This window comes from Bombus affinis, chromosome 16, assembly GCF_024516045.1.
Source record: "Bombus affinis isolate iyBomAffi1 chromosome 16, iyBomAffi1.2, whole genome shotgun sequence".
NCBI lineage: Eukaryota > Metazoa > Arthropoda > Insecta > Hymenoptera > Apidae > Bombus > Bombus affinis.
Window position 1 is genome coordinate 1,681,296 of NC_066359.1, and position 20,949 is coordinate 1,702,244.

At 26.1% G+C, this 20,949-nt stretch overlaps 3 protein-coding genes and 2 pseudogenes across 6 annotated transcripts; 2 read left to right on the plus strand and 3 right to left on the minus strand.

The window, feature by feature from the left end:
• Positions 1-17: 17 nt before the first annotated feature.
• Positions 18-11,746, minus strand: LOC126925226 (protein transport protein Sec24B). 4 transcript variants are annotated; one of them, XM_050740560.1, is made up of 17 exons: positions 11,579-11,746; positions 11,013-11,156; positions 8,887-9,033; positions 7,845-7,994; positions 7,588-7,703; positions 7,304-7,406; positions 7,098-7,224; positions 6,856-6,965; positions 6,373-6,604; positions 6,116-6,273; positions 5,652-5,877; positions 5,037-5,366; positions 4,638-4,748; positions 4,191-4,363; positions 3,616-3,951; positions 3,372-3,475; positions 18-3,293 (listed from the first exon to the last, which is right to left on the minus strand). In XM_050740560.1, exons 2-17 carry the CDS (start codon positions 11,130-11,132, stop codon positions 3,182-3,184), a joined length of 2,655 nt encoding a protein of 884 aa, XP_050596517.1. In that variant the 5' UTR covers positions 11,133-11,156; positions 11,579-11,746; the 3' UTR covers positions 18-3,181. The 4 variants fall into 4 exon arrangements, with proteins under 4 accessions (XP_050596517.1, XP_050596518.1, XP_050596520.1 ...); XM_050740561.1 differs by having other exon boundaries at positions 11,013-11,148; positions 11,579-11,741; XM_050740563.1 differs by lacking the exon at positions 11,013-11,156 and having other exon boundaries at positions 11,579-11,739.
• Positions 11,747-12,191: 445 nt separating this feature from the next.
• On the plus strand, positions 12,192-14,385 carry LOC126925260 (tubulin-folding cofactor B). The gene is made up of 6 exons (XM_050740630.1): positions 12,192-12,701; positions 12,782-12,925; positions 13,012-13,099; positions 13,387-13,578; positions 13,648-13,720; positions 13,804-14,385. The coding sequence occupies exons 1-6, from the start codon at positions 12,582-12,584 to the stop codon at positions 13,919-13,921; spliced, it is 735 nt and encodes a 244-aa protein (XP_050596587.1). The 5' UTR covers positions 12,192-12,581; the 3' UTR covers positions 13,922-14,385.
• Positions 14,011-15,332, minus strand: LOC126925932 (pleiotropic regulator 1-like; annotated as a pseudogene).
• A 725-nt stretch (positions 15,333-16,057) lies between these two features.
• On the plus strand, positions 16,058-17,756 carry LOC126925255 (ribosome biogenesis protein NOP53). The gene is made up of 3 exons (XM_050740623.1): positions 16,058-16,809; positions 16,869-17,374; positions 17,612-17,756. Exons 1-3 carry the CDS (start codon positions 16,471-16,473, stop codon positions 17,688-17,690), a joined length of 924 nt encoding a protein of 307 aa, XP_050596580.1. The 5' UTR covers positions 16,058-16,470; the 3' UTR covers positions 17,691-17,756.
• A 297-nt stretch (positions 17,757-18,053) lies between these two features.
• Positions 18,054-20,945, minus strand: LOC126925933 (uncharacterized; annotated as a pseudogene).
• Between the last annotated feature and the right edge of the window lie 4 nt (positions 20,946-20,949).

Here is a 20,949-nt window from a genome sequence, read left to right on the forward strand (position 1 = left end):
GTCATTAAAAACAATGCTACAGTATTGAGAGTTTTATTTCTTGCACCTTTCACAGCACAGTTTATATTCTCGAACGAGTTAGATCATCCTTCCACCCCTGTTTTCATCTCGTTGATTTATGATTCGTCTGAATCTACGAAAGTTGTTTGGATACTTATTTTCTTCTTTTGGCAGCATTGGTGGTAGGAGAAACGAAATTTAGAAATCTCCTGTTTTCTTAGACTTATCTCGAATTAACTAAGTGAGATATATTCATCCATATACATACAATATACGTATATCCAACGATAAGTATCATTACATAATGTACCGATCTCTGTACTGTCTGCAAAGATATTTACGTTGATATCATTTCATAGAACATGAGTTGCATTTTATGAATAGAGTTAATAGAGGGAGATTTAAATTACATCTATTGTTATGCTATTTTGAATAATTAAAGTTAAAATATCTCCTAAACTAATATGATTTTTTTATATAAATTGGCTCATATTTTTTTTTATACAGAATAGCTAAAAAGAAAACAAACTTGATCTGCATATGTCCTCAATGCATCCCGTTATAAACAAAAACTAATCACACCGAATTATGCCTTTCTTGAAACCATTCAACTTTTACTTGAAACATTTTTCATTAAAATCATTACTTACGCAGTAATCGAAGCGATCCCAGTTATTTGCTCCATACTGTATATATAATGAGGAATTACTTTCATTTAAAAATTAAGTACAATAAAAATTTATTTAGTTACATAAAGCTAAATAGTTTGCAAATTAATTACATATATATCTAATTTTGTTATTATTATAGTAATTTATAACATTAATAAAAGTTTTAGAACAAAGAGTTGCCTTATGGTTCTTAAATCTCAAATTTCCTATAATTTTCCACTATTTAAAAAAGGTCTTTGCACTTAAGATAGGTGAAATATAGGTTGCAAAAATTTCATTGCATAGTCATCTTATGATTTGTACTGGTATATCTTATCTAAAATAATTACTTTTATGTATGATCTTGATATCAAAACCTTTACTTTTCTAAAGGAATAAACAAATATCAAGGTAAAATATAAAAATTGAAGTAATATCAAGTATTTAGAAATGACTGACAACTAGTCTTTGTATGTAATGTGAAATTCCATTTCATTTTCATTTAATAGAATGTATTCATTTTGTTTTAAAATCATGTTCTATGAGTTACGTATATTCACATGAAATTTGTTTGTACATTTCTACAATTCGTCAACCCTTGCAAACAATGTGTCATTAGCTTTGTTAATTCGAGATTAGCCTATACATATACATATATACACGTACATCATACACGCATGTATATATACGTACGTACATTCATTCACAGTACATCTCATTAAATATAAGTGCAACATTCTCTTATCAATAATATCAGAAAGAAATATGCTGGCAATTGCTAAATCATTCAGTTGCATAACTAACATGTTACATTATGTATCGTGACTCGCGATAATGATAATTAAATAAAGGAATGCTATTTTTCCTTAATTAAATAATCTGAAATGTAATGTTTCATCCGAATTTAAAATTCTCGTACATCATTTTTCTCTGAATATTAAATATGTTAATAAAACGATTATATAACTATCTTCTTCACAAAAAATTTGTTTTAATTTAGAATATTAATAAAAAGTTAATAACTTAGAAAGATTTAACAATACAAAAAATTAATTCTTATTTGCAAATTTTTTGTATAGAATAAATATGAATGTTACATAGTAATTAGAATAACAATTGTATCAACGTCAATATATAATTTTTTGTACGATCAATAACAGAATAATTGTACTGCCATATGATATTTAGTGAGACATTCTGCATATAATATATTGCTTCATAAAGGGTGGTATATTCCAAAGATGTAAAATTCTTGCATGAAAAATAAGATGACATTAAAAATATTTTTATGGTCATTATGGAAATTACGTTTCTATCGTAATAATAATTGTAGCTCTGCATTACAAGAGGCAAATAATTTTTATACACACATGTATATAATATGTAGACTAATAATTTAATTTTTCTATTTCAATCATTTCAATGATAAGAGTTAGTAAATAAAAAAAGAAATTAGAATTATCAACATACGCTACCTTACTTGAAATCAATCCTCGTTATAGAACTAAAATACTGTAAGTATACCGCTACCATCATAAAAAAGTAACAGAGTTGGATTAAAAGAACCAAGACTCATCTTATTTTGAGCGTATGAATTTCTTGTTTTGGATACACCATACCTTATGAAATATATGTATATTATATTGCTTTATATTACGTAGATGATAAGTCATAATTCGTAATTTATTGTAAAATTTCTGCCCAAAATATGACGGTATTTACAAAATCATTCCGACCAAAGAGGAAATATTTTACTAACTAATTATTATGAAGAAAATATTACATTTAAAATATATAGGTCGCACAAGACACGATTCATTAAAAAACCAAATTTCACAAAATATATAGGTTTCAATACTAAATCAGAAAGTTCGTAAAATTTGGCATCTCACTGGAGATAGGTAAATGTGTTAATAAACAATAACTAAACAAAGAATTTAGAATCACAAAATTTGAACAATTTGAATTCTCAAAACGATTTTTAAAATATTGTAAAATCAAATAAATAAAAATTCTTAGGACAAAAAGAAAACACTAGAAAAACAAAATTTGTTTAAGTTAATTTAACCGACGAACGCAAAAAGATACTGCAACTAATACGAATAACAATTATCATAATAATAATAAAATAATAATAATAATTACAATTGAATTATATTTAAATGCTTTAACATTTCTTAAAACAAGAATAACATTCATTCCTACAAACATATACGTACATATATGTATACATGTATATAATTACCAATATACATACATATATATGGACATATACACAGAAATATGTGTATATATTATATATATGTATATACACATGTATGTATATACATATATATATATGGTTTTTTATATTTCTAGGTGTTTCATTCTAATTAACCGATCAAACAATCGTTTTTAAGAGGTTCGTATTTTTTGAACACAGTTCGCGATTGCTAAACACTTTCACTGTAATAAACAATGACTTCTGTGTGTTAAGATTTGTTTGTTTCTTCTTCTGTATTCATTTAACTCCAAAATAAATTCCTCTATTATTATTTCACTTGAGTCTTAAGATGTTGCAAGAATTCGTAATAACTCAAAGAATTCTCAAAACGATCTTCAACTAATCGTTCAATAAAAAGTGTCCTGAAGTGACTGTCATCCCTGAAAATAAAAAATTACACATTTTATACATACATTCTATTGAGTTACATATTTTAAGAGTAAAACTAAGAAACTTACCGAATAATTTGCATAGAAGCTGGATAGGGTTTCTCTTCTTGCAAACTAAATATAAAATTTCGTAACCTTTCGCTTTCGGGTGTCTCAATCTCTGGTAACTCATACTGAAAATAAAAATTATTTTCCTTTTATTTCCTATATTAAATATGAACATAATATTGAAAAGGAGATTTAATATATAAAAGCTAAGTTTTGTCTAAACTAAATATTAAATTACTGATCAATTATGTAAGTATGAACTTACAAGTTCTTCCGGTATCGAGGGAAAAGCAGAGACTCCAAGAACATTACAACAAAACGAAGGATGAATATTTTTGCCGATTAAGATAAATATTCGATCACCGATGTCCATTAAGAAAGCACCCCGAGAATCAAGTTTTTCTGCAGAAAGATGCAATCTAGGTGGTTGTGGGCATAATTTCCCATCGATATCTTTCGCATTTCGATCTTCAAGCGCGTGAACAGGATACAGATCTGGATAAATCATTTGAATTAATTGAAACAGTGGTAGAGTTTTCAACTGGCACATTGCGAACACCCGGTCATCAAGTCTCGTGTTTGTTCCTGACCTGAAGGCAACCTAAAAAATTATTACTTTTTAATTATAAAGAAATGGAAAATAAAATATCACATGATTATTATACATTATCAAAATGAATGTTATAAGACATGAATTTCAAATTGTTTTGTAAGATATGTAAAAGATATTAGTGGAAAGTACTTTGCAGTAGCACAATCATTAAGACTATATATATGATGTATATAAAACATATATCTATGTTATCATATAAAAAGTATGAGTTTTTAAATAACACTTACACATTTGAGCAGAGCAATAATATGAAGAGGCAGTAGTTTTAAGCTTGCTGGAGCAAGAAGTCCACCAGAGGCCACTGATTGAGACAATTTGTAGGCTGATAAAACATCTATGGCGACATTTATCAGAGCGTCCCTTGCATCAGATAAAGAGGACTGTTGAGATCTGTCTACAGCTATAAAAGCATAAATAATAAAAATACTATACAAAGAATATGTCAAAAATAATGAGTACATGTGTAATAGTATAAAATATAAACAATAAAAGAGATTGTAACATTCTTGAAAGTATATTCATTTTTTGTATATATTTTTATACTTTCTTGCCATAAAATGTAGTAAAACAAATTTCAATCAACAAACAATCAATTTTTTAATATCTGTGCTATTTAACGAAGTACTATAAATACTATCTAAAAGAATTGTATATTACCAAGAAAGAAATCTTACCCATTTTAGAAAGTAGGCCCACTATGCATTGTTGATCAGCAGAATGCAGAACATCCGATATGGTAGATACTACCGGTAGGCATAATGTGTGTACCCTAATTCTTCTTTCACCTAAAATATATTTTTTAAATTTTGTCACTTCTAGTTCTATCATAAGAGTGCTTTAATATATAAAATTTTAATATATATTCTCAAGAATTAAATAGAATATCGTAAATAACACAGGACCTCACAACATTGTAGTTCTTTTTATATAAGATAGTCGAAATAAACAAAATAGTTTTTGTTGCATGAAAGTAATGATAAATAATATAAATACTATACGTGATATTTCTTAATATTTTCATAATCTTTTATCATAATAAAACTCTTTAAATAATAATACAAAAATATATCTACCTTTACTTGAGGTATAAAGTAAAGCTGCCTGGAAACAGACGTTTTGCACATCTGAAAGATTCTCTTCTATAGAGATTTGCATTCCAAAACCAGCATCCGGATTGACGTTAGGCAAACTAAGGAGGTCAGTTGACCTTACAAAGAAATTTCCATGGAAAGTATGAATGCTCAGTCCTCGTGTACATCGTATTCTCATCACTGCTTCAAAACCGATCTTTCTGGTAATATAACGTCTCAGTATTCTATCGAGAGTCTCCGTGTGTTGTGGTTTCGAGCTCCGGAATAGAGGAAGATGGTATATACAACCTCCAGAGAATTTGCACATACCCGCTATAAAATAAAATTTGTATTTGTTTAACTTTTATTGTCTCTATATTTTAGTATAGTTAACTTTAACCATCTTTTTAGTTATACAGACATTAATAAATTTATTAAATACTTAAAATTTATGATAAGAGAAGAAAAGAATTTCTATGCATAAATGATAAAAAATTCGATATATCTCCAATAGTTTTGCATTAATAACACGTTGAAATATCACTAATTGGTAAACAATACAGAGAATATTATAATATAATATAATATATTATAATATATATAATAATTAATACATACAAAGAGTAGCTAGGTCACAGTATTGACAGTTTAATAGGAATAGATCGACTGCAATTTGCTGTCCGCTGCAATCTAACGCCAACCTTTTATAAAAATCTGTAACTGGATTTAAATGTGGTACATCTTTACCCCCTCTATTATTTGGGTCCTCTCTTGCTTGCAATAATCCTGGACCTATATTTGGCAAGCAAGTTTGGAAGACAGTCACACGTCCACCAGTTGGTGACTAAAATAGGAAAAAATAAGATTTTGGTGATTGAGCTAAAAAATTTCACTTATTTTTTATATATTCTCTGTCTTCTACTTAGTAATATATTTATTGTTATTGGTTTATCTTTAATATTAAATCTTATTGTAAAGATTCTTTAAGATAATCTAACATACCCTTTCACAGAATCTGTTTAAATTAAATAATTCAAACTACTTAATTATTCTTTGAATGGGTAAATATACTTTTCGCGTACCATAAGTTTATATGCAGCTTGTAACGCCGCACCCAAAGCATTATTTGTATCATGAGTTCCTTGAAATTTTGTGGGTAATTGAGCCAATAAATCTCTTACTAATTCTTCTCGTTCATTTAAATTGACAATTAGATTTTCCGGACATGGAAGAAACACATCTGCATAAAGATTTCTTACAATTAGACACATATGTTAAATATATACTTCAAACTCAATATGTAAAATAAGTTTAAAAAGTAAAATGAGTATGATTTTACCATCAATGTCAAGCATGATCATTTCCTGAGGTTGTGATACATTGTCAGGTATGCCAAAGAAGTGTATTGCGGAATCTACTGCTAAAAATCCAATTTGTGTCCTACTATCGCCAGGCAGCTTTGATAATTCTTCTGAAATTACGTTGCACACTATGGTCAAGTAACCGCTCTCAACTGCCAGTCTCGAAACGTCCAAAACAAACAGATATACAGCTGGCTGTGGTGGACGTAGCTTAAACATATGTATTGTTTTAATTATTTACTTTTCCAAATTTCACATTATTTCTAACTTTTAATTTCAACTTTGATTTTAAGAATAATTCAATAATAATTATGCAATTTCTATCATTATGAAATATATATTAAAAGAAAAATTTTTTTTATATAAATCACTTTTATAAAAATATCAACAAACAAATATTTGAATACTTGAATGAAAAATATAATTGAATGAATTATATATTAATTTTTCAAATTTTTTACCATGTATTCACTAGGTGCAATAAACTCAATCGTACTAGTTCTTATTTCTGGTCTTCTTGATGGATCTCCGTATGATTTTGTTAAGGGATCAAACTGAAATTCCTCTGGTACTATAAAAATAATATTCGTATAAATTTCGGAACATGTAAAATTTAATATTTTAACACAATAACAAAGTGAACAAAATATTAAAATATAACAATTGAATAAAAATAACTTAAAATACACAAATTTATGCTTACATTCGTTTACTCTATAACAAAGATTACACTTCCATCTTTTTGAGTCATTGAAGTATACAAATGGATTAATATATGTTCTGCAAGCACGACATCTAACTATTGTACTGCATTGTATCACTGGTAAATGCTGGAGGTACAACAATGCTTCGTTACTAATAAATTTATACATTATATGTTCAAATTAAACAAAAAAAAGTTTTACTTACATTTAAATCTCTAAAAGGATGTATTAAAACTCCTAAAGGCAACCTAGATTTCTGCAGTAAAGTATTTGATTCGGGAATCTTCGTGAGTGTGCAGCGGAAAATGCTGAAAAAGGAATAAAACCGTTAAAAAATAAAATTAGAAAATTAACTAATCCCACTTGGTCATAATAAATTAACTAACTGTTCATTAACTGAGTAATAAATTAAATAAATAACGATGATAGAAATATTATTTATATTTAACAACTCAATCTGCCTAATAAGTTATTGTAGAAAGTACTTACTCAGGATTACAATTAACACTGTCTAAAAACTCTTGGTGAAGTTTAATTTTTGGTGGTTCTACTTTCTCTGTTGGGAGGACATTCCTACATTGCAAAAGATCAACAGTTTCCATTCCCTGAAAAAAGAGACAATAAAATAACAGATAATACTAATAACTATCTGACAAACATTATTACATGATTAGAACGAATAGCCATTATATATAATTATTGATAAAATGTAAAACTATTTAAACATTCTTTCTTGTATTACTTACCCAAAATTTATTGTAGCCATGTTGCGTGACAGTCATCATATTCATTTGACTATTTAAGTGATTCATTTGATCAGGATATGTTTCTGAGTATCGCTTATTCATTGGATCTGGTGGCATACTACTCATTGGATTTAGTGGTTGATTTGGATACTAAAAGAAAAAATAGACACAAACTGTACATTAATTATCGTTGTAAATAGTATACATAAAAATGATTTTGTTTGATGTCAATTATTAAATTATGAAAATGTACAAATCAAATCAGTACTTTCAGTAATTTAATAATTTTTTTGTATAGTTATATTTCAAATCTGTCATTAAATAATAATTTATTATAAATAATGGAGAAACAGAGTCACAGATACTTGGTAACAAGGATGAAAAACAAAGATATAAGACTGCTAGTAAAATATAGATATGGAAACAAAACTAAAACTAAAGATTATTGGAAGGAGAGTGAAGAAAAAAGATACAGAATCTGTAGGAAGTGGAAGAAGACAATGAGATACGTGTTACAAGTATGTGAGGAAGACCAAAATTTGAAGAAGATCTAAAAATGATATTAGGAGAAATGGAACAAGGAATAGAAATACTAAAGAGGATAGAGTGGACAAGGGAGGGAAAAGGCAAAAGGGAGAGAGAAAGAACAAAGGAGGGAATTAAGGAAAACAATATGTAAATGTAGAAATCTTAGAATAGTCCATAGGTAGAATATATAGAATATATATATAAATAAAAATGAAGATGAAAAAGAATGAACAAAAAGTATGGAAATATGAGAGTTAATAGTACAAGATACAAGTAAGATATAAAGTCCTAAGTCGATACTATGTATAATAAATAAGTAAATAATAATAATATTTTATTATAATTATTTAAAAAGTCTATTATTACACGATCCAAAATTAATGAAATGTTGAACAAGAACAGGAAGAATCATTTTTTATCAATTAAAAGATTTTGCATTTTATACTTAATGTCTAATTTTTATAATATACATATAAAATGACAAAATTACTTAAAAGCTCTTGTATTTACTTACCCATACTTTATTGTAGCCATGCTGTGGAAGAGGCATCGCGTTCATTTGATTATTTACGTGATTCATTTGATCAGGATATGGTTCTGAATATCGTTTATTCGTTGAATCAGGTGGCATACTCATTGGATTTGGTGACTGACTTGGATACTGAAAGAAATGATTTTTATTAATTATAATTTCAGATACAAACTTTATACTTTACAGGAAAGGCTACTAACATGCAGAAACTTGTTTCAATAAAAATACAAGATTTAAGAAATTACAATACAAATCTTAAAGATAAAAAGACACTAAAAATAAAACTAGAAATAAAAGAATATATAATCTTAAGATATGGAAAACAAATAAAAATATTAAACATTTCTTATATTTTTTTATTTTACTAAAAATAATATTCAAATAACATCTTTAAAATGTAATAACATTTAATAAAATTTAATTGTAATGTCCCTTAATAATTATATCTTTTACTAAGTTTATATCGTACTTGAATTTGATATCTTAATATCAATTTTCCGAAATTAAATCAATTGATTTTTAAAGATAAAGCGGTCAGGAAAATCAAAAGGTTAAAATGTCATGTCTAAGTGAAGATGCCGTGAAGCCTAAACTTTTCTTCAGTTTCTTTAGCATAGAGAACATTTCTCACCTTTTGGACAACTTTACTACGGCGAATATGAAGAAAAATTTAGACCTCACTGCCACATGAGACGTGCATTGCACTTTTACAGTGTAATTCACCGTTAATTGTCGAACCGACAGTACGTCGTCGACGCGACACACAACATAACATTACGTGGCAGCTTACTTGACAGAAGCGCCATTTTCGCTCTGTGGAATATTCGCTAACCACACACATATAACTCGATTTTAATAAAAACGAAGTAGCGTTTGAAAAATTTTGTTTTATATTTTTGACATTTTTTTACGTAGAAATCCTCCTATCGATTTTACCATGATTATGGGACAGATGTGTGCATATACATATCTGTATTTCTTATGTTCGATTTACGTTTAAAAAGAGCGTACAAATTTGAAAAGGCTACAAAATAATGACAATGTTCGTTCCCACTTTAATATCTCTTAATATAGGTACAAGATGGCAAAAGAAATACATTTAGTATGATTTCTCATTGCGAGTGATAGAGTTTCCAGTATTAAAAATTCTTTAAAGAAGTTAATAATGAGATTAGGGCGTGTGAAAGAGGGTGTTGCCACTCAAAGTTTACGTAGTCGAACGTGTCTTGGAAATGTTTAAATAATTTCTATAATGTATATAATGACAAATAAAAAAAGAAAAAATTTGCCTTAGAATGTATGTATTGAGTGAAAGATGCATGTCTGAATTAACTTTTTAATAGTAATGTACGAGTTTAGTTTTTGTATTATGAAATGTGTTGTACTGCCAAATAGTTCTATTTTGTATTGTATAAAAATCTATACTTTAAAATTATTACCAATATATTTGACGTTGAAATTATCTTATAATTTCAATTTTTCATATTTTCAAAGATAATACAATAAAAATTTCTATAATATTCCTATTCATTTTTTACTTTAAAAACGAGTGATGTATTAACCTAATCTAACCTAACCTAAAATTTACAAATATAATATATATATATATATATATCTGAATGAACCTAATCTCCCCGTGTTATTTAAATTATTTGATTACTTATAGTTATGCATACACCTTAAATCATATAATATAAAATAAATATAGGCTATAGCATAATTACACTATAATATACTTTTGTATATTAAACGTGAATTAGAAATTAATAAATCCATGTTATATTTGTCATTTTAATTATTATTGTCATAATAATACTCATCTTTTAATTACAAAATGTTTAACAAATTTGTACCTCATACATCATTTTTAAACTGTTGATGTTAACGCATTAATAAAAAATCCAAATGCATAAATATATACAAAGTACATATAATATACATGAATGTAAAAAATATTAATAACAAAGAACTTGTTACAATATTAAAAGAACAAAATAAATTTCAATTTAGGTTTAGTTATAGTTATAAAAATTTGAATTTATACAAACATCTGCAATATAATTTTTAATCAAATGTAAAATTATTGAGACATCTTTTTTATTACTTACTAATAATTTGTTATAGCCGTGCTGTGGTGGTGGCATCATATTCATTTGATTATTTAAGTGATTCATTTGATCAGGATACGATTCTGAGTATCGTTTCATTGAATCTGGTGGCATACTCATTGGATTTGGTGACTAACTTTAATACTGAAAAAGAAGATTAAATACTTTCTTTCAATTATAATTTCAGATACAAACTTTACATTATGTACAAAGTGCATGCATAAAAATGTTAAACATTTTTCATATTTATTTGATCAAAAACAGTACTTCAAAAATATCTTTAACATATAATAATTTAATCGAATTTATATGTAGAAATGTAATACAGTTTATTAATTACCACAGAATTTTGTACCATCTAAGAAACAACATTTGCGACATACATTTTTTAATACAAGATATAGATAACTGGTATCTCAACATTAATGTTCAAAGATTAATTTAATTAATTAGTTTTTAAAGATTAAGAGTCCAAGAAGATCAAGAGGTTAAAACGCTACATTGAAGTTGAAATACTATGAAGTTTAAGCTTTTTCAGTTTTTATGGCATAGAGAAAGTTTTTTACCTTTTTGACGAGGTTACCACAATGAATATGGAGAAAAATTTAAATCTCACTGCACTATAAGACGTGCATTGCACTTTTTACAACATAAGTCGCCGTTAATTACCGAAGAGAAGTATCCGATACCTCGTTGACGCGACACACAACATTACGTGGCAGGTCACTTGACAAAAGCGCCATTCTTACCTGCGGAGTGTGTGCGTACTACATACTTTAAATCATTCATATGTAATCTTACATTTTATATTGAACAAAAAGTAATCTATAATATGAAAAATCGAATATTTGAAGCAAAGATAATACTAGTAGATAGATGCTAGTTACTAACATCAGAGTTACTAACATTATAACTTTTGTTTTTCTCTAATTTAATAAACTGTAAATTTTATTACACTGCTATATCTTAAAATATTACATTTAGTTTATAATAAAAATAAAACAATCTTTTTAGTTCTTAATATTGCTTTTCTATTTCTTATTATTCTTTAATCATTTCACAATCATCTTTTAATTATATTTAATGTTTTTTATCTAAAACAATATTGCTACTTAGGGATTTTGTTCACTGTATATAAATTCGGATTAGAAAAGTTAAAAGATCACTTAATTTTCGTCTATACTAAACATGTAATTAAAACTTTCTTATACTTTTGTAATAAAAATTTTATTTTGATATTTATACATAAGATGAAACTCGTAGTTGAAGCGTCGAACTATTGATTTGACGATCTGTCAAACTATACTGTTTATCCGCATATATATACATATTATGCAGAAGTGTCTCAGTCGTTTTATTCAGAATTTATTATTTAATACATTCATAACATAAAAAAGATAGAAAATAATATTACATTTGTTATTAGATCTTGCAATTGTCATTATTAAATAAATGAATCATTTGATGAAGTCTTAATTCCAGTACCATAATATACATAACCTATATAAAGTTTGCTGCTTGCAAGTTGATTTGATCATACTGTGATACATTCCTTTCTATTACAAAAACATGAGTGCTTATAACGTAATAACATCAGATTTTGTAAATGTATCCATTACTAACTCTGGTCACAACTCATATTGCATAGAACGGCGATTTCAAAAAGGAATAACAATTGATGAATTTAAGGTAAGAGTTTATTGTAATAGTTACTGTATATTATTGTTTGATATATGCTATTATATATTCTTATTTTAATTATATTAAAGGGAAAATTGGAACTTCTTACTGGTGGTAATCCAACAACAATGAAAATTGAAGTATATGACAAAAATGAAAAATTAATTTGCGTATTAGACAATGGTCAACGTTTATTAGGATCATATCCTATTGACGATGGAATGCGAATACATGTAAGATACATTTGTAATATAAACGTAGTAATATAGCATAAAAATTCTTTTCAACTGCAATGGTATTATACATATAAAAATTTTAGGTGATAGATAATTTTTCTCGTACTGAGGAAAATTTAAATAATGTAGAGAAATTTGAAATATCTGAAGAAGAATATGCTAAAAGATCAGGTAAAATAATTAATAGTGTACAAATTATAATTATATAAATGTAAATACAGAGAGGATTTAATCTATCCAAAAATATGCATTTCTATTTTAAAAAATAATGTAATTATTGAATGCACGTGCACAATTGCACTTATAAAAAGAATATATTTCTATAAATGTAATACTTTTTGAGCCATTTATCCCTTGACCTTTTTCTCTAATTGCACTGATAACAGAGTTATGATCTGAAAAAGTTGCATAGACTATTTCGTATATTTGTATTAAATATTAAATTTCTAATGTTTTAGATACTGTAAAAGCATTCTTGGAGAAAAATAAACTAGGAAAATATAATGAGGAAGAAATGAAAAGAAGAGCAGAAGAAAAGAAGCAAGAAGAAGAAGCAGAAATAGCAGCTGCACAGTTATGTAAAGTTGGTGATCGTTGTGAAGTTTCTGTACCAAATCAACCAAAACGAAGAGCTACAATAATGTATGTTGGTAAGTATACATACTCCTGTTTAAATTTATTGCTTGATTATATTATCTTTGTTTATGATTTGTCTATAGGTAAAACTGAGTTTAAAGAAGGTTGGTGGATTGGAGTAAAATATGATGAACCACTTGGAAAGAATGATGGAACGTAAAATCATTATTATTTTATGCTTGCTATTTCTTATCATTATGCAGTTTATTTTTAATTTCTTGCATATTTTACTGTTATAGTGTCAACGGAAAAAGCTATTTCGAATGTTTACCGAAATATGGTGGGTTTGTCAAACCAATACATGTGAAAGTAGGAGATTTTCCTGAAGAAGAATTTGACTTGAATGAAGAACTATAAAACACAAACATGTTTTGCCAATCTGGTTTTCACTACAAATTATAACTGAAAGGAAATTTAAAATTAATAATATTTATTACACATATAAAAATGCTTAATATTTTCTTTGCTTTATTATATCCAACTTCCAATTTACAGGATGTATCTCTTTAGTATGAAAATAATAATAAAAAAGAAATTGTGTCTTTTTATATTAATTATTGGCACGATAATATTTAAAAAATAATTTTCTTACAGCAGTATCATTTTTATATACTTTTATTGTTTTGTCTGCCTCTCTTGTAATTATATGAATACCAGATGTATCAAATGTACTACTAAATACTCCAGCTTCACTGTCCATTGAGTCCAGTTGAACTGGTACTTGTAAGCATTAGAAATTATACCTTAAAATATATCTATATAAATATCATAAACAATGCTGGAAATCAATTGAAAAAATACAATTTTTATATGAAGTATCATATTTGCCCTATTCTTCACTTCCAAAGATTTCCATTGCCTGCTCCAGAAAATAGTACGCCATCAGCATTAACAGCTAAACAATTAACTATTGTATCATAGCCAGATAAATTCTGAATGAATTATCCTTCTGAACATTTCCATTGCTTGATGTTATCTGGAGATGCTGATGCAAACATATATCTAATGAACAACATAAATTAGATGAAGGAATTTATATATTTGAACAATCTAAAGAAATAAAGTACACATACAGTGATGGATGAAAAGTCAACTCTTTTATTTTTCTTGTAACTTCTTAAAGTAGCTCTAAATCTTCCAATATCTAAATCCTATAATCATACAGTACAATTGTGACTTTCAATGATGAGCTAGTAAAAAAAATAAGTAAAAATATATATAGTTAAATATTTTTTTTAGGATATATAACATTGGTACCTGTGGTTCAGTTATTTGATGAATTACACCAGTAACTGTGTAGTGTAACCAACAAGTGTATGTACATTTATTTTGGTTCACATGTTTCATACCCTTGCAGTAGAATCTCTACCTACAGTTATTAATACATCAGTATTAAGATCTAATGCCATGGAATATACAACTGATAAATGACCATAATTCTTCTAACTTTACTTGCTGATCTTCTCCACAAGAAAATAGATATAAATGTCTTCGAGAAAATACAAATTCACGAACACTAATTATGTCACCATTTAAAGAAATTTTTAATTTTCCACTTGTAAGATCCAATATCTGAAATTTTTAATAAGATAAGGGTTACTATGATCTACAAAATTTATAGGTAACATTAGTCCATGAAATTGTATAAAATGAAATTGCTATATATTATGTAATTTAACAAAAATATTAAATAAAACAATAATCTTACTTTAATTATTCTGTCTGCAAATTCTGTTATAAACCATACATTTCCTGATTCAATAACCAAAATAATAAAAGATGATCACTAATAATATATAATTTTCATGGTGCATGCCACTTGGGTTCTGTTATAGAAGGTGTCTTTTTTTATAGTATGAATGATGACATATTAATTGAAATTCCTCCTGAATTTGCTTGCATTTTTACTACCATATCATTGTTTTATATAAAATTGTAATAAGCAACTGCAGCATTATTATTTCCTTTAAAAGATTCATCTACAAATTATATCATTATTAATAAAGGAATAACATAAATATAATTGATATAATAAATATATATTTATAAATACTACCTAGTAGAAGTGAATATATATTTTCACTTTTGTTTTCATTTTGTGCTTTCATTATATTGTTAGTTTTGATAAGCTGTAATACAGAATTATAACAATCTTTTGCTTTTACGGATTTTTTCACTTTTCATCTGCAAAACATTATTTTATCACTTTCTTAATTTTCATTTAAATTGCAAATGCAAAATATACTTACAAGTTAAGATTCAGGTAGTAAAGTATCTTGATTTAATAAAAATATATTGTGTGTTATCTTTAAGGATCGAAATACAAGAGTATGTATAAGAAAAAATTATAATGTAAGAGAATGCCTTTGAACATCCTATGGAGAAAAAAAATAATTTGGCCATTTCTTATTTAAGAATTATTATGTAGTGTAATTTATTTTCTGTTTATTCACAAAATTACTTAATAATGTAATAATTACCTAATCTAAAAATGTGATCGATAATTATTTTAAAACAAAGTGCAGTGTTCATCATTTTTGTGATGTACTATATGAATATTGTCTCAATTAATATAAATTTAAAAGTACTTTATAACTACTCTAATTATATAAAGGTTAATATTTTATAATAACAAAGGTTATTATTTTATATCTCTAACTATAGAGATTTTCATTTTAAAGTAATATAAATGGCAGCACTAAACCAAGATGGTCGCCAGTTTTATAAACTATTATGTATTCTATAAGAAGGAGAATTTCTCTCTAGAATAGCTATAAGTTTAATGATTTATACATATTGTACACTCTTTTATAACCACAAAAAAGTGTTTTAAAACTAAAAGAATATAAAAATTATATTTAGAAGATTTTAAAATAAAACAAAGATTGTATTTGAAGAATAAAATAATGGTAGCAATGAAAAAATTGAATAAACTGAAAAGAAATAAATTTAATGTTGATTTATGGAAAGACGAAACCACAAGAGACATTGATACCAATTGGATGTCTTCGGATACAATCAGACATACATTAAAACATTTTGGAGTAAAAAAAAGGAGAATACCTATTTCTTTGCGCAAAAAACCATCTAATATACCGGCAGTTGAGCCACCACATCCAGGAATGTCTTATAATCCTTCGTTTGAAGATCATCAAAATTTATTACATGAGGTGGTTCAAAAGGAAATAGAGCTTATAAAAGAAGAAGAACATCTTAATAGAGTTACCACAAAGATGTTCAGAAAGGTATACCTATCTATATTCATACATTGAAAGTAGATTATCATATTAGAATTTTATTTCAGGTTTCACCTGAAGAAAAAGAGAATGACTTGATAAAAGAAATGTCAGAGGGTCTAAAATCAGAAAATGATAGAAATCCTAATGAAGATGAGGATGATGACCCAGCAGTAAAGTTTGTAAATCCAGTTGTTAGAAATCAGAAGAAAACACGTGTGCAAAGGCGCAAACAAAAAGAACAGAAAGACTTGGCACATAGAAAAAAACAGGAAAAGGTAGAAAGAAAAAAAAGCTCAGATATATATAAATTGAAATTATTAAACAATCAGTTGGCTGCTAAAGAAAGGAAACAAAAAATATTAAGAGAAAAGAGGTTAAAAAAGAAAGCACTTAAAGAAGCAGGTACTAAAACTCTTAGTAAAGTTAAATTTGAACCCTTAGAACCTGATTTTAAATTATCTAATGAATTAACTGGAAATTTACGAAATACTGAGCCAGCTAATAGTCTGTTGAAAGACAGATTTAAGTCTCTTCAAAAGAGAAATATTGTTGCTCCTGCTAATATTAAATTGTAAGTATACAATACTATTTTATATAAATATAAAAAAAATAGTACATTTTTGTTAGGTGAATGTGCTAAAAGATTAATTTTTACTAAATTTCTCTAGGGTAATTTAAATATTTATAATAGTTACATAAATTCTTTTTTCTTAAATATTAATTACATTTTCTTTTATATTTTATATTTTTGATACTTCCTTTTAATAAATTCATGGATTTTATTGATATCTACCTTTTATTATTACAGGAAACGAGACAAAGCTAGAGTGAAACGCTTTATAAAACCAGATCACAAAATTGATATGACAAAAATTAACATGAAATAGTTTAAACATGAAGTTATAATTTTTGTAAAATTATGTATATAAATAAAAGTTAAGTAATAATTGCTATGTTTATGTACAATATTAATAAATAGGAAACATTTTTTTACATAATTTATTGTCTATATAGAAAAATTAAATTACTATTTGAATTACATGTTTTGAAAACATTATATTATGACATGACTTATTATTTTTGTTAAGCACAAAAAGTTCTATCAAATAATTTAGGATACTAAAATCTTTGAGTGTTATGCTAATAACAAGTAGATTTTGTATAAAAAATAAAAAATTATGTTTTTCCAAAGAAATAATAATGCTGATAAATTAAAAAATACCTTTGCAAACAATTTTAAATAGTAGATTTTATTCTTCTATGATGTCAGATAATGAATCCTTTGCAAACTCATAGTTTGCATTTAATTTATATTAATTTTCTACATGAAAATCAGTAGTATCTTTGAGAATATCTTCAATGAATGATTCTTGAGATTCCCTATCTTCAACAGATATTTCTTTTTGTTCCTCTACATCGTCAATATATTTCATCTAATAAAATTGAATAATAAAAATTTCAAATATAATTAAATAATTCCACATATATTAATTTGATAATATTTATTTACTTCATCTAAAGTTTCTTTACTTGATTCTTCTTCTATAAAGTTTACTGTTATGTCAAAATCAATATCTTCAGAGATGTCCTCTATATGTGACACAGATTCTAATTCTTGTGGTATAGTTTCAGACCTCAATTTATTTACATATGTTAATTTTTTAAAATTTTCTTATACAAAAATATTGCATTTTCGCAATACTTTGCAAAACTAAAAGTATATATATCTAATATATAATTAATGAAATTACTTACGATTTAATAATGTGGCTTCGAAGTTTTAATTGTCTTTTAATAAGTAAATCTCTCAAGAATAAGAATGACTCAATACAGCTTAATGTTATTAGATCCTTGCGACTAGAGGGATACTACAAAATATTCAGATATGCATCCAATTAATGTAATACAAAATTAGTTTTTTAAATAATTAAAATAGATATCGAAACTTTAACGTTATTTATGCAGTTAAAAACTGAAATTAATATAGAAAGATATTTTAGCATACTTTTAGTAAACACATTGCATTATACTTCAAATCATAAATTGTTTCCAAAAGTGCTCTTATTTTGCATTCTAATCTTTTCAAAATATATCTCGCAACGCTAATTTTCGTTCTTTCTTTATGAAGTAAAGCTTTCAGTGATGAGAAACGAAAATTAATGTCGTTCTCTTCTCGACGGGCATTTTCTATTAACATTAAATATTTCTGTTCTGCATCAGGATCAAGAATATTAATAGATGAAAGATATCCTTTTGTATTGTAAAACTTCTTCCTTAATCGTTTCAGTAATTCATTCTGTACTTTCGCGATTACTATATTTTCTCTTATAAAGGCAGTTCGTACACCCATTCTCTTTTTGTAATCAATTGCTGCATTTCTATACGCAAAAAGAACATAATGTTACTAAACTTACATAAATATATATTACTACAAAATAATATACATAAAGTTAAATAATTATATATATTAATTTATTATTAATATATAGTGCGTTATTTGTTATACATTTTTATGAAAAATTACTAATAAGAAATATTCAATGTAAATATATTTAAAAGGAAGAAAAGTATATTTTAAATTTTTGGATAAAAAGATAAAGAAAAATGAAATCTAAAGTATTACTTAAGAATGATATTGGTGTCAAAATTCGATGAAACTCTTGTAGAAATTTGTAACAATTCATTTTTTAACATAATATTTTCTCTCATTAATCTTTGATTTGGCAAATTTATATGTTTGTTAACTTCTTTCTGAAACTGTATCGCTAGATCATGAAGACAATCGTACATTTCATTTTTGACCCTGCATTGAAAAAGTCCTGTAAATCATTTTTTAACGAAAAACTTTCTCCTCATTTTTTGTTCATGATAAGATAAATTTTTTCAGTGAAACGTATAACGAATAGAATATTAATACATTTCCTTATCGAATTCAATTTTTCGATTAATAATTTCCATCGTTTCTTTTATCCTTTCTTCATTCTCCACCATTTGCACCTCGTTTGCTTGGAACTTTTCTTTCAGTACATCTTGCATTTTTTTAAAATCTTCCAAAACATTAATTCTTACATCTAGAAAAATGGTCGAACTTTTTTTAGAAACATAATTTCTTATGAACAAATATCAAAGAACGGCAGAGTGTAAAAAGAATAAGGAAAAGAAATCTTTATAAGTTACTTAAGACTTTGATCTGAGAAATTAATTCAACCTTCGTTTTTTTGTACTTTCGAGCAAACAGTTCTATTTTCTCTTCGTGTAATTTTTCACTTTCTATTCGATCATTTTCTATGATGTCGATCTTTCCTTTTAAATTTTCTACTAAATTATTTTGGGTTGAAAGTAATTTGTTTAAATTTGCAATTTCTTCAGTCGTTTCTGCATCTACTATAGCTGTTTGTTCATTTGTAGTTTCGATTGCATTTAGTAATTCGTCGTTTCTTTCGTCAAACCTAGATATTAATTTCGATACTGATCTCTAATACTTTCAAAGATGTCCTAACTTTTATCTTTTATTATACTACATAGTACTAAGATGTAGGGTAGCATAACGAAATTAAGAAATGTATTTATGAAGTTTAAATTCGTTTTTAACCTATTTATTCTATTTTCAATATCTGCAATTTTAATACTATAAAAGGTTTTTTGCAAATTAATAATCGTTGGCAGTCTTTTTTGGTCTTCATCTTCATAAGATTGTAATTGTGTTGACAATGAAATATTTCCCTTATCTTTGCCGAATAAATCCACCATTTTTCGTAAAATAAAAATTGAATACTCTTTCATGTACCATATACTAGTGTGTATGAAAGAAAATAATATAAAAGAAGATTGTCAGTGAATGTTAATATTGTATATATTATTTATGTTATATTGTATATGTTATTCTATTGTTATAAATAAAAAAGATATTATGTCAGATTTTTACAATTTGTTATTAAATATTGCATTATCCTTTTTTATTTGGTATTAGTAAGTTTTTTTACATATGTATTATCTTCTTTTCCTTATACACATATAGATTTATTACTACAGCAATAAATTATTTTGTATTTATATAGTAATTGAAAAGAGAAAATAAAGATCATATATATATATATATATATATATAAAATAAAGGTGTTATATATATATATATATATAATGGTC

Bases quoted from the DNA above. Each gene is read 5' to 3' on its own strand.
- LOC126925226 (XM_050740560.1), bottom strand. From the start codon at position 11,132: ATGAGTATGCCACCAGATTCAATGAAACGATACTCAGAATCGTATCCT. The intron at 7,704-7,844 runs GTAAGTAATACA...CTCTTTTTTCAG, and splicing joins ATGGCTACAATAAATTTTGG to GGAATGGAAACTGTTGATCT. The intron at 3,294-3,371 runs GTAAGTTTCTTA...TTTTATTTTCAG, and splicing joins GCTTCTATGCAAATTATTCG to GGATGACAGTCACTTCAGGA.
- LOC126925260 (XM_050740630.1), top strand. From the start codon at position 12,582: ATGAGTGCTTATAACGTAATAACATCAGATTTTGTAAATGTATCCATT. The intron at 12,926-13,011 runs GTAAGATACATT...TAAAAATTTTAG, and splicing joins ACGATGGAATGCGAATACAT to GTGATAGATAATTTTTCTCG. The intron at 13,579-13,647 runs GTAAGTATACAT...ATTTGTCTATAG, and splicing joins AGCTACAATAATGTATGTTG to GTAAAACTGAGTTTAAAGAA.
- LOC126925255 (XM_050740623.1), top strand. From the start codon at position 16,471: ATGGTAGCAATGAAAAAATTGAATAAACTGAAAAGAAATAAATTTAAT. The intron at 16,810-16,868 runs GTATACCTATCT...ATTTTATTTCAG, and splicing joins CCACAAAGATGTTCAGAAAG to GTTTCACCTGAAGAAAAAGA. The intron at 17,375-17,611 runs GTAAGTATACAA...TTATTATTACAG, and splicing joins GCTCCTGCTAATATTAAATT to GAAACGAGACAAAGCTAGAG.